This window comes from Poeciliopsis prolifica, unplaced genomic scaffold (genome assembly GCF_027474105.1).
Source record: "Poeciliopsis prolifica strain line A6 unplaced genomic scaffold, Auburn_PproV2 SCAFFOLD181, whole genome shotgun sequence".
Lineage (NCBI taxonomy): Eukaryota > Metazoa > Chordata > Actinopteri > Cyprinodontiformes > Poeciliidae > Poeciliopsis > Poeciliopsis prolifica.
Window position 1 is genome coordinate 123,849 of NW_026562556.1, and position 12,893 is coordinate 136,741.

The 12,893-nt window shown below is 45.1% G+C and overlaps 1 protein-coding gene across 2 annotated transcripts in view; it reads right to left on the reverse strand.

Annotated features, from left to right (window-relative positions):
- Positions 1-6: 6 nt before the first annotated feature.
- Positions 7-12,893, reverse strand: part of LOC129356622 (kalirin-like) — a 26,924-nt gene continuing 14,037 nt past the window's right edge. The window contains exons 28-57 of one of the 2 annotated variants that reach the window (XM_055026201.1): positions 12,373-12,555; positions 12,180-12,304; positions 11,976-12,042; positions 11,266-11,375; positions 11,111-11,180; positions 10,937-11,026; positions 10,587-10,679; positions 10,294-10,405; positions 10,026-10,216; positions 9,771-9,872; positions 9,503-9,657; positions 9,079-9,181; positions 7,757-7,918; positions 7,492-7,681; positions 5,263-5,319; positions 5,091-5,194; positions 4,882-5,013; positions 4,681-4,791; positions 4,077-4,147; positions 3,932-3,998; positions 3,749-3,852; positions 3,598-3,667; positions 3,277-3,363; positions 3,062-3,154; positions 2,831-2,881; positions 2,293-2,370; positions 1,684-1,869; positions 1,429-1,600; positions 921-1,066; positions 7-848 (exon numbers count right to left, since the gene is read on the reverse strand). In XM_055026201.1, coding sequence (XP_054882176.1) covers positions 663-848; positions 921-1,066; positions 1,429-1,600; positions 1,684-1,869; positions 2,293-2,370; positions 2,831-2,881; positions 3,062-3,154; positions 3,277-3,363; positions 3,598-3,667; positions 3,749-3,852; positions 3,932-3,998; positions 4,077-4,147; positions 4,681-4,791; positions 4,882-5,013; positions 5,091-5,194; positions 5,263-5,319; positions 7,492-7,681; positions 7,757-7,918; positions 9,079-9,181; positions 9,503-9,657; positions 9,771-9,872; positions 10,026-10,216; positions 10,294-10,405; positions 10,587-10,679; positions 10,937-11,026; positions 11,111-11,180; positions 11,266-11,375; positions 11,976-12,042; positions 12,180-12,304; positions 12,373-12,555 — 3,468 coding nt within the window. In that variant the 3' untranslated portion in view covers positions 7-662. Of the gene's footprint in view, positions 849-920; positions 1,067-1,428; positions 1,601-1,683; positions 1,870-2,292; positions 2,371-2,830; positions 2,882-3,061; positions 3,155-3,276; positions 3,364-3,597; positions 3,668-3,748; positions 3,853-3,931; positions 3,999-4,076; positions 4,148-4,680; positions 4,795-4,881; positions 5,014-5,090; positions 5,195-5,262; positions 5,320-7,491; positions 7,682-7,756; positions 7,919-9,078; positions 9,182-9,502; positions 9,658-9,770; positions 9,873-10,025; positions 10,217-10,293; positions 10,406-10,586; positions 10,680-10,936; positions 11,027-11,110; positions 11,181-11,265; positions 11,376-11,975; positions 12,043-12,179; positions 12,305-12,372; positions 12,556-12,893 lie in introns of both variants that reach the window. The other variant, XM_055026200.1, reaches the window with a different exon arrangement.

The window sequence follows — 12,893 nt, forward strand, 5'->3', positions numbered from 1 at the left end:
GTGTGTGTGTGTGTGTGTGTGTGTGTGTGTGTGTGTGTGAACTGTAATCAGAAGCCTGAAGGACGATGATGTCAACTTTGTACCATGAAAGATTTAAGACTTAATTATGCAAATTAACTCCTTCTTCCTTTGATTTATGGTGACAAAGTCCAACTAGAAGCTTAAGAAGCGGATTATTAGTTTAAATTGGTTTAATCCAGAAGAGGTCAGATATCTACAACTGAATAAAGATTAAATAAAACTGATTTTTGCTCTAAGTAAAACATTGCAAGGTTAATTTATGTTTTTCTTAATTTGGTAAAATATTAGTTGGAATTTAATATCAATATCAGTGAAATAAAGTTCAGTAAATAAAGTCTGAACATCCAAAAGGAAGAAAAAGCAGATATAAGTCCTTCAACATTACATTAATCTGAATAAAGTCGTAACTCAGGCACATCTGAACATAACTCAGCTGATAACTGTATAGATTTTTGATAGTTTCATTGATTTTTTTTCTCCTGATCCAGTCAGTTTGTGGTCAGCAGCTGATCATCATCATCCTCCTTCAGTTTCTCTCTGGATTTCGCTTGGTGCTGTTCACCCTGTTGGCCTGCAGGTGGCAGGTGTGTGTGTGTAAAGTGTAAACCAGACTTTGACCTCAGTCAGTGTGTGTGTGTGTGTCAGGGTGTGTTGAGCACGCTCCGTGGCACCCATCCCTCGGCAGCGGGCGATTCGACGTTGGCTGGCCGATACACCAGGCTCTGACCCTGCTGATTGGACGACAGGATCTGGACCTTCTCTCCTCGGTACACGGTGATCTCGTCTTCCCGAACCGCCAGGAAGTCCTGCACCACCAGAACCAGCTCCTGCAGGGACGAGTCGGGTTTAAGTCCAGTCTGATGGGAGGGAACCGTCGGAGCAGCAGAAGCAACCCAGACCTGGTCGTCTTGCTCGCTGTCTGGCGTAGGCTGAGAGGCGTGGCCGTTGGGGGTGGGCGGGGTCGACGCCGGTCGCCCTGACGACAGCGGCCGGGTCACAGAGATCCCAGCCTCTTTTCTCTGGTACTCGATAGGCGACTGGAGAGCTGGGATTAGAGGAGATGTTTAACTTTAGAGACGATTTGATCAGAACATTTAAAGAAAAAACGTCATCAACGTATCGGAGCATAATGGACCGACCACAAGCTAGTCTTTGGAACTGCTGGTTGGCCTCAGTTTTTGTCATTTTTAACGTTTATCACAAAAACACAGTGGCCACCTGGGGGACCTCCCTAGCGCCCCCTAGTGCCAGGTTGAGCAGGTTTATCCTGGGTGCGGTTCAGTGCTTTGTTTTACCTGTTTCCATTACTGGCACAATCTATCGATCACAGAACGTTACTGACTAATTTAAAAACGGTTGTAAAAAATGGAGACTTTAAGTTCATTGAGGTTCAAATGACGTTGCCACCTGACAGGAAGTTGTTCTGGGCCTCCAGCAGGGTGGCGATGGTCTCCACCCAGGTCATCTTGATGCTGGCGGAGGAGGCCTGCAGCGCGAAACGCTCCGCTGACCCACGGGACCACAAGACGAACTTACAGGGGTCTCCATCCACACTCTCCTGCATGGCCAGGTAGGTCACCTGCCCCACACAAACCAGCACCATTAAAGCCTCCCAATGGTAATGTACTGGTTTTGCTGTCTTCCCAGTGGGACTGGTCTCACCTTGATGCTGTTTTTGAACTGGTACCCGGGGTTGTTGGAGCCTTTTCGCAGCAGTTCGCTGAAGATGACGATGTGCTCGAACAGGAAGACTCGTCGCTCTTTGCTGCGGGACAAAACGCCGCCGTCCTGCTCCCAAACGCAGAAGGTTTCCTGCTGCAGCAGCTTCCCCTGAGACGTCAGCTTCCCCTGGAGAACACCAGCAGGCAGTCAGACAAAAAAACAGCTGCATTCAGGTGAATAACAGTCAAGAATTAGTCAAGAAAAAAATGTGGAAATTTGACTTTCAAAAGTGGGAAATTTTAGATTTTTGAAACAGAAATCCTCTTCTTCTTATATTAATCTTTGACAGATATTTACTCCTCTTGTTTTTACTATCTACAATGGAAATAACAGGTTTTTGTGGTAAAGCATATTTTTAAGGTGCACTAAGTGTATTTTTCCACTAGAGGGCAGAAAAACACAAATCTTCAGAAAACTCCACATTCAGCAACATTATCGTATGATTAAAGCTGATAACAGACATCCATATATCTGTATATTCAGATACGTCATTTATCAAAATCTAACAGAATCATAGAAAGTTTTGTGCCACAGGGGGCGCTGCAGCACCTCGTATCCCTGCAGGCGCCCCAAGTTCATCATGTCGTTGCAGCGTTTAGGAACCAGCGACATTAGCTCCACTGCTTTCTGCAAACAAAACACACATACTGATGTTAAATATTGCAAAGGTTAGCCATGTTGCACAGGCTGATGATTCACCATCCTGTATGAATCATTTATTATCCTCCTCACAATGCCGCCTCTTTGTCTTCATCAGATCTTTGAGGATGAGACAAAACCAGACGTCAAAACTGACAAACTTCATCACGTCTTTGTTCTGAACTCAAATCCTGATTTAAAAACGTGGTTACTTCTTAAAGGTCAGCGGAGAATAAGCAGAAACCAATAGAAGCACCTTGAGGTCAGGGTCAGTGATCAGAAAACATTTTAAACTCCAACAAAACCAGGTGATTAATGTGACACATGCACCAAGCAGCCACCAGAGGGCCAAACAGGGCCCTCCCTTGATTTCACATTATGTAACTCTGTGGCCCTAAATGAAGATAAGTTCAGAGGAATCATGCAATGATTAACAGAAGAGACTCACCTCCACCTCTTCACAGTCCAGACCAGCTTTGGTTGTGTACTTCAGGAAATCCTGGCAGGTGGAAAAATCCATTATTTCACAAAACATCTAATTGAATAAATTCAAGACCATTGAGTCTAAACCAGCAGGTCAACGTCTAGTCCAGATTCAAGTCTTTAGGTTTCTAAGCTCCTCCATCTAATTGGCTTTTAATTGACACAGTTATAAGTTGTGTTTCCATGGCAGCCACACCTTTAGCAGCAGCTGGTACTTTGTGATTCTCTGGACGGGTTTGATCAGATAATCACTGATGGACATCCTGCAGCTGATTTCATGCTGGATCTCCTACAAATGGACATTTAATTAGATTCAAAAACACTTTACCTGAAAACAAAACTACATTATTGATTTATTACATCTGATAATCTAGAATGAAAATAAAACCATTATAGTTGTTGTTAAATTACCTCAAAGAAAGTCTCGTACTCTATTACGATGAACTCCGACCTTGGCTTGTTCTGACAGTAAACGATGTACATGTGCAGTCGGCGCTCCTGGAAACAGAACAAAAACTTCATCATAGAAATATCTTGATGCATCAGGGACCAAAAATCTACAATAAGATGTTTTAAAACATTACAGTAACAAATTCAAAGCCAAAAAATCAAGAACATGAATCCATGTTTCCAGCCTCGTTTGAGTCGAGTTCAGGCTGTTTTTTTCCATAATCTCCTGAAAGTCTTGGCGAGTAGCGGGTTGTTGAATCGGTCCGGGTCGGTAGAACTCACATGTTTGATGAAGAGGTCGGCCAGCAGGTCGTGGTTCTGAACGCAGCGCTCCAACTCCACCAGGAAGAAGCTGAAACAGAAAGCAGGAGTCAGCGTCAGGCTGTCTGAACAAACGCTGGACGATGGTTCTGGTTGCTCCAGAGGGACCGACTCGCGGTGCCAGTCGTAGATCTGCTGGATGTTTCCGAAGACGATCTTGTCTTTGCCTCTCATGTCTTCGGGAATCCCTCGGACCTCCAGCCTGGACATGAAGCCCTGAGAGGTGACAGTCATTAGGGGAGGCAGTTCCTTCTGTTCACCTTTTCATGAGATGAGAACTTGAATCAGGACTCACCTCGACGATCACACCCAGGTCCTTCACGTAGTCCTTCTCTGACTGGATCATCTCGTTTACAACAAACCTGCACAGAAAGCTTCAGTGAAACCTCCTGTTTCCTTCAAGTTCAGCCATGTTTCCTTTAACGTTGGGCTTGACTTACATTCGTCCCCTCAGTGCTTTATTTCGCTGCTCTGTATCCGATTCATTGGATCCCTGATCCGAGTCCAAAGCCTGGACAAAAGTTAACATAAATTACTCTAAGGCCTAATTCACACAACAGGAGTTTTAGTCCCGATTTTCTTCTTCCGACTATCTAGGACTGCTTCGATTATCAGGACGACTCTTTAATCCTGTCGACTGTGGTGATCAATCGATTAGGAGCAAGAACGAAACCTGTTGAATGTGACAGGCAGCCAATCAGGAAGCACAGTGATGTAGACACGGAGGGGACAGCTGACAAGGAGAACGACGACGGTCCAGTGGAGATCCAACATGGAGGACCGACTCGTTCAAACATTTCATTCAACAGAAAGAGAAGAACTGGAGCAAAAACAGAACGAAGCTCCACATCCAACACCTTAAAATAGTAAACTATCACTATTACTTCTCGTCGGCCATGTTTGTTTACCCTAAATCCACATGTGTAGCTGGATTCTACATGATTTCTGTCTGGGATCTGAAAGCTGACGAGTGAAATCAGTTTGATAAAAGATGGTCGGTGTGTTTAGTTTCTCAGGTACCTGCAGGTGGTTCTGTGTTTTTACCTCCGGGTTGTTGGGGTCTTTGATGATTTGCATTGGCGGTGGCAGAGGGGTGTGGCTTTCCTCTTCAGGCTCCTCCTCTCCTCCACTTTGCCCCGCCTCCTCCTTCTTCGCCTTCTTTATGCACACAAACACCTGCGCTTTAATTTGCAGAACGCGGCCAGCTGGCCGCCGTCTTCACCGGTTCAGTGTTTGTTTACGCACCGCCTGCGCGTTCCCAGAAAAAGGCGTGGCCACATCGGACCTGTTGTCCCGCCTCCTGGTTCTGATTGTGGGCTTTTTCTGTCCGTCGGCTTTTCCTTGACTCAGTCTTCGGACGGGACTCGTCAGCCAACGCTGCAGGAAGCAAACGGGAAACTGAATGCTGCTCGGTTATTTCTCCTCGTTGAAGTAAAGCTAAATAAAACCGATACCTTCAGAGTGTTTCCAGTTCCAGAACTGGTGCGTTTCGGACCTGGAGACCCCGCAGTGCCCCCTGGTGGTCCACTGACGCCAAACACAGTCGGGGAAGTGACGCCTGAATAAAAACAAGTTTTAGTTTTAGGTTTTTGTGGTGTCGACTCAGAGTGAGGATCGTTTTCTCACTTTGGCTGTTGGTTTGAATCTGAAGACCTGAACCGTCAGAGCTGTACAGACTGGACTCTGCACAAAAACACAGAAATATGTCAAATTATTAATTATAATTATTGTTTTAAAAAAGCATTTTAATGTTAAATTAGAAAACAAAACAAAAAAACAATTGATAGACCATTTGGAAAGAAGATTTCTGCTTCCTGATGGTGGAAGTAAAAATAACTTTAATAATGTCAGTTGAATAAGTTACACAAAATAAAAATATATATAGATTTAAGAAAACACAAATAGAGAATGTAGAAAGCAATGATATTTATGAATAAGACTCTTTACTTCATTGGAAAATATATAAAAAACTTGTTGACAGTCATTATTAATAAAAACAAAAATAAGTAAAAAACATATGAAAAATGCTTAAACTTGTTCAAATACATAAAACAACAAATTTATCGAATAATTATAAATTCCGTTTTGTTTATATTTTCATTATATATGACCTTAGAAAGCAATTCTACTTAAAATAAAACACATTTAGACATAAAAAGGTTTATTGGTAAAAATAAAAGCCTCTTAATAAAACATAAGTTTCATAAAATCAGTATTAAAATGACAGTGAAATATTTTAAAATACATGAAAGAATTAATTTGAGGAGTTTTTTTAAGACTGCTAAGGAGGTTAAAGACGAGCAGCAGGGATCATTTTAAATTATGAAACTGACGTGAGAAAGGTAAATATTTTCATTAAACTGCTTGTTTTTCATTTAAAAATCTGCCAGCCACATTTCTCTCTCGACACATTTTTTTGTTGTTGTTTAAATCACAAATAAACTTCATGGCTCTGATTTTCCTCAGTGACCTTTGCCCTTTATGCCTAATTATTGACAGAGGAAGCAGACATTTTGTGATTCATTTCTGTGAGTAATGTGGAGAAATGATCTCTGATGTCTGACTCTGTGGCGAGTTTATGGCAGACAGGACTTCCTGTTTTCCCCGTTAAGACGAAACCTGACAATGAGGAAACCTCATCCTGTCCACCAGAAACGACCCGCAGGAATGTTACTGACCTCATCCTGCCACTCATTAACCACCACGCTCTCTCTCTCTCTGAACCCACCTTGCTCGTCCGCTCCCACAATCCTTCCCAAAACTCCTGAACAATCCCAGCATGCACCTCTGCCTCGCCACATGCTTCCTCATCAGTCCATCCAGAGGGAATGGAGGAGCAGAACCAGCCGGACTCTGGGCTCGGTGGAACTGGCGAGGCGCTGGCATGCAGAGCCTGAGGCAGTCCCCAGAGGGCGGGGCCACGAGGTGAGTGGGCGGAGCTTGTAGAATTCACTTATATGGATTCTACAATTCATTCATCAAGTGTTAGTTATTTTGTGGTTGAAGTAACTTTTTAAATATTGAATTTGTTTATGTTGTAAAAGAAGACTAACTGTCTGGCTTGATTAGTTTGATTAGAGGCTGTGAAGGTGATATAGGCATTTACCCAGGGCGGCACAAAGGAGAGGGGCGCCCAAAAACTAGAAGACAAAATATTGGTCAGTTTTTTTGTGTGATAATTGCATTGATTTTAATTGGTTTTCCCAGAGCATCATTCCTGTTAGAACCACCACTGATTGCAGGTTGTAACTTTTTGAGATCAGTAAAGTTTACTGAAATGAACGTTTAGCTAGCTAGCTCCTTGAATGAATATTTAATGTAATGAAACAGCTGATATATTTGTATAATTGCTGATAAGAGCATTTTGTGTTTTACTTGTTTATTGCATTAGTTTTGGGGAAGCTGAGTGTATTTTTGACCGCTGGTTGCTGCCTGCCTGACTGGCTGGGATCAGATTTATCGTTGCATTTGTAAACAGCGACTCTGGTGAAGGTTGTTTTCTGCTGATTTGTGCTGCTGAATCCGTTTCGTGGGATTCCTGAGTGCTGCAGCACAATGTGCAGCTGAAAGTTGCTCAATCTAAACTTTGACGGCAACACGGAGAGGAAGATCCCAGTAAACTAACCAGTTTAAATGTTTCATATTCTGGGACGAGCCGTCCGTGTTTACAAGCCAACAATCAGGGATTTAAATATTTAGAGCGACAGGATGTGTTTCTGTTTCAACAGGAAGTGACATCGATGATTAAATCTGAGCAGACTGTTGTGTTTTCAAAGCCCCTCTGAGACGCTCATGACAGCTGCAGCTGCTAACATCTGCCTCCATGTAAACAAGTGATGTAATCAGATTACTCACCCTTCCCAGTGCTCCCAGCAGAGGAGGAGGTGGTGGTGTTGGTGGTGCTGGAGGAGGAGGAGGAGTTGCAGACGGAGGAGGTGGTTGTGGTGGTGGTGGAGGCGGTGGTGGAGGCCGGGACCAGCCCCTCCATGTCGGCTGCACTGTGGGAGTGTGACAGGCAGAGGGCGCTCATGGGCAGCAGCCCCTCCTGGGAGGAAACGGTTGGGGTCAGGAGGAGCCAGCAGACTGTGTGATATTCTGCCTCCAGTCAGGTCGGTCCTACCTGCTGAGGGTTCTGCTCCGTGGTTCTGGCCAGGCACCAGCCGGGCCGGTCGGCAGAGCGCTCCACCAGCTCCACCGTCTGACCGCAGCGGACGCTCAGCTCCCCGGGGCCGCCGCTGGCGAAGTCCAGCAGCACCACCACTAACTCGCAGCCTCCAGACAGCTACACACACACAGACACACACACAGACACACACACACACAGTATTAGTTATATATGAATATTTGTGTATTTTATAGTTTTAGGATTTAAACATTTTACACACCAAGATGTTTCTGTTTAGTTTCACATATTGATTTTATTTTATTTATTTCCTGGATTGAGGCTCTGGGATGACGGATTGTAATTGAAAGCATCATGAGCGCTGACCTAATGTTGCTCTCAGCAGATTAAACACGTGACTAATGACAGCCGCATACATCATCCTACAGACGCTCTGATTGGTCCAAACGGCCACTGGAGCTATAGGTGGAGGTTGCTATGGTTACGGCCGGTTCTGCCGGGGAGGGACCGGGCTCGCTGCGGTCCGCAGGGAGCAGAGGGGAGTTCCCCGTTTAAATCCAACACAGCTGTGATCCCAAAACACGGAAAACAGGCCAGAAGATCGGAAAACCAGGAGAGGGAAAACAAACAACCGAAAGCCGGAGAAAGTGAGGAAAACAAACACGATCAGAAAAACATTTTAAACTTCATGTTTTGATTTAATTTTTAACAGAAATGTTTTAACTTTAGGATTTATAAGACATTTTATTATTTCTATATGTTTAAACATTTATATATTCAAAAATGTTTTGCACTGCAAAATACTTTCAATTCAAGCTTTTGCTAAAGGTTTTCACCTGCCTGAAAACTTTTATTCAAAACATTTTGAATTTTCTTTCTTTCAAACTTCTTATAAAAACCTGTTTAATGCTTCAGTTCATTTCTAAAATTGTTTTGATTATTTTAGTTTTAACTTTCAGATCTGCATCATGTTCAGGAGTTTTAAACAAAAAGACGCCAGAAATGTTTCAACTGACCCCGTTAACGTCGCCGCGCTGCTCTCAGCCTGCCCTCCTGTCCACCCGCGTTTTCACCCCTGACCCCGACCAGCGGACCACGGCTGGCAGGGACACCAGGTCAGAGGTCGCTGACCCTAACCCCAACCTCTTCTATTCCTCGTTAGGTGAGAAAATGGAACGTACCTCGTCTGAGCGGCTGCAGAAGAAGAGCGCTGAGTGGAAAATCCCTCAGACGCACACCAAGCTCACACACCCTGCAGCTGTGATGAGGTCATCACTGGGCCGCTCACGCCCCTCTGAGGCGTCGCCCTGAGTGTTTACCTTGTCGCTGTCGGCCGTGTTCTGCGACGTCCGGGACGCGATGGAGACGGTGTCGGGCTGGCTGCTGGCGTCGCCCAGGCTGTCCGCGTCTTCGCTCGTTTCCCTGGAAACACAGCAGCTTTAGCTTCCCTCACACCAAACATCCATCTGGGTTTTATTATTATTATTATTATTGTATGGGAGGCAGTGAGGGACAAAACTGCTGCTCTGGAAATACTGCAGCATTCTGGAAAATCAGCTCCAGTTTAATATTTTAATCTCATTTTAATAGAAAACACATTCTGACGCTTAGCTACTGAAAACCTTCATGTTTTCTAAGTTTTTCTGTTTTTTTAGTTAGTTATTGATTTGGTAGTTGGTATTTGTATGGATAAAATCAGAAGTTGAGCTGATTCTCTGGCCGGCAGCTGGCTGTGTTTCCCACCTGCGGGTGATGCTGCGCTGCCGGCCCAGGGTCGGGTTGGGGGTTTTGGGCAGGGGGATGGGCTCCCGCAGCGCCCCCCGCAGGTGGCCCCGCCTCTCCTGGATCACCTGTCTGATGCTGCGAACCCACTCCTGCTTCAGCTCCAAGGAAGACGCCTGAGGGTTTGAAATATCCTTAAACTTCACAACAGTTTTCAGTTCCATCTTGTGAAGCTGCAGCAGATTTCTGGGTGACGTTTTGCTCAGAAGGTTTTAAGTTGGGCGCGTACCTTCAGGACGGTCTTGTTGTCGGACGTCGGCGTTCGTCCGACCCACAGGGCGAACTTACATGGATCCCCCTCGATGTGCTCTGTGACGCCCAGCTCTGACGTCTGAATGGACACAAGCAGTTCAGTTGATGCTTCTTTCCTCTGAGAGTTTAATGATAATCTGATCATCTCTGGTTAATTTTGTTGTTTTATTTGACAAAAGCAACTATGAATAATGATTGTTTGTGTTGTTTGGTGAAGCGATAAATCCGTTACCCTCAGCCTGCTCTTGTACAGATACTTGGTGCGTCCAGAGGAATCCTTGATCTCCTTGCTGAAGATGAGGGACAGCTCAAACAGGAACAGGTGCCGGTCCCGGCCCTTCCGGATCAGAGACTTGGGCTCCCAGACCAGGAAGGAGTCCTGCAGGAGGAGCTCGCCCTGCACCTCCAGGCCCTCCTCCAGACCTAGAGGAACATCGGAGTCAGATCAGACCGAACAGAGAAACGTCTCCAGCAGAGTCACGGTGAGGCTGACGCTCTACCTTCCAGCATGCTGACATGCATGGCGTCGTTGGCTCTCTTTGGGACACTCAGCATCACATCCAGGCCTTCTTTAATCTCACCTTTGCCCTCCTCACAGCAGGCCAGCAACTCCTGCAAACACACACAGGCAGCTGGTGTTCAGTGATCTGCACCGTCAGAAGAAGCAGAAAGCTTCATGCGGCAGCTTTCAGACACAAACTTTGACTCCTTTTGGTTTCAAATCTCCAGATTTGTTTTGCAGACGGAGGAGAAAACAAATGTTCTCTTTTTTCATATTTAAATGTGTTTTTACCTTCAGCAGCAGCTGGTACTTGGTGATCCGCTGCACCGGTTTGATCAGAGCCGAGGAGATGGAGTTGGCCAGGCCGTGTCTCCTCTGGACCTCCTGTTCAAACAAAATGTTAATATCCATCCACATTCATCCCTCCAGCACAGAATAGAACATTTGGACCGTTTCTCGTCTTTTCTCCCAAACTGAACATCATGTAAAAAATCTCTGCTGCTGCAGATATAAACATGGTTAAGTTTCAAACACTGAATAGTTTCAGTCATTTAAGTTTTGATTTATTCATTAGCTAACAAAGAGCTAGCTAACTCTGCTACTCAGTCACATGAAGTTTTGAGGGTTTGTGGGAAAATGACCTCGAAGAATCCGGCTCCATGCTGCTGGATCAGTAAACTGGAGTCCGGTTTGTTCCTGCAGTACGTCACGTACATGTGGAACTTATCAGCCTGCACAGAACCAAAGCACAAGCTTTAAAGCTTCGTTATGTCAGCTAAATGCAGCATCAATGGGTGATAAGTCTCTGTGTTTACCCAGGTAACGAAGCAGTGCCCCACGTCTTCTGGGAGCTGTTCATAGTTCTCCAGTTCCTTCAGGAAAATACTGAGAAACACAGAGGTTAGTGCTTTCAAGGTGAACGCTTCTGATTGTTTCACTCAGCCGTATAATAATAGTTCTGTTTGTCTACCTGTTGTGGAACTCGTAGATGTCCTGGATGTTTCCGAACACGACGTCGTCCTTGTTGGTGAGTCCAGGTGGGATTTCCTCAGAGCCGCTGGTCATCTCCCACAGGTACGTCTGAAACGGCAAACGAGTCACTTCAGCTTCTCCTGACGCTTCTTAGGGAAAATCAACACTTCCTGCACGACTTTCACTTCAAACATTAGCAGAATTTCTGGTTCATTTGATCAGAGAATGTATTCAGGAATAATCTTGACTGTGGACATTTAAAGGGACATAGTGGCATTTTTGGGCCTCTGTCTCTTTAAGAAGCTCCTGCTCTTTCTGAGGCACTGCCTCCAGGAAGTCATCCCAATATGGCTCCTCTTTTAACCCTTTAATGTTTTCACCTGCGTTTCTAAGGGCAGTAGCTCCTATAACGAGCTCAGCAGTTCCCCCAGCCGTTTGCTGATCCTGCTGACTAGTCTGCAGGAGCCGACAAGGGGAGGAGCCGCACCTCAAAGGCAGGGCTAGGTCCAATCAGGCGTTTCACAGCTGAATGGTTGCCATGGACATTAAAGGACTTCTCAAACATGCACGAATGTTTTAATTTCAAGCATTTCAGACTTGAAGTTTTAGTAACCAGAATTCTGATGTAATTACAGTAAAAACACTAAATCATAAAGTTAGGAGTGTTTGTGTTTTCTACACAATTTGAGCTGGTCCTTGGTGTTTTACCTCGATGCACTCCTGCAGGTCTCTGACGTAAACTCTCTCAGTCTGGAGGAGCTCGGCCATGATGTACCTGCCCACACACACACACACAGACACACACACACACACACACACAGACACACACACACAGACACACACACACACACACACACACAGTGTTATTACAGCTGAGCGTCGCCCCCGGCGTGCCCCTCACTCCGTACTCACTCCTTCTTGCGGGCGGAGCGCCTCTTCTCGTCGCTGACCTGGTGACTCGGGTCGGACAGGTTGACCTCAGGGTCAGAGTCCGACAAGCTGTTGGGGATGAGCTCCAGCTCCAGGTCCTTGTTGTCCTAAACGAGCGGCGCTGTTAGCCTTCAGATAACAGAGAGCATCTGCAGCAGTGGAGGCTTTTAATCACCTGAGAGCTGCTGCCCAGCGCGGCCTCCAGCAGGTGGCGGTACTGACCCATCCTGACTGTGAAGTCGCGGTATCGCTTGTCCACCGCCGAAACGCAGCGGCGCAGCTCGGCGCGGTGGGCGTGGCCTTTAGCCAGCATGCTCTCAGCCAGCTGGATCAGCAGGTGAACCTTCTCCTGTGTGTGCTGGGAGAAGTTGACTTAGTTATTGTTTATTTTAAGTTTCATCTTATCAAATAAAAACATCCAAAAACGGCAGAAATAATTCACTTTTATATATCAGGGTGATTGTAAATTGAAAAATAGAGGAGAAATTTCCTGCCAAATTTTGAGATCAATTTTCAAACATTTCTCAAATGAAAAGGAACTTTGAAGTTTGAAAAGACAAAAATAAGCAAGAAAAACTCAGAAATGAAAATATATATATTTTATGAGCTCAACGTTTGACATTAGTAAAAAAAAATGAAGATTTTGTAAAAACAATCTCAAAAGTTTTCTACAAAAAATTGAGGTCTTAAAATAAA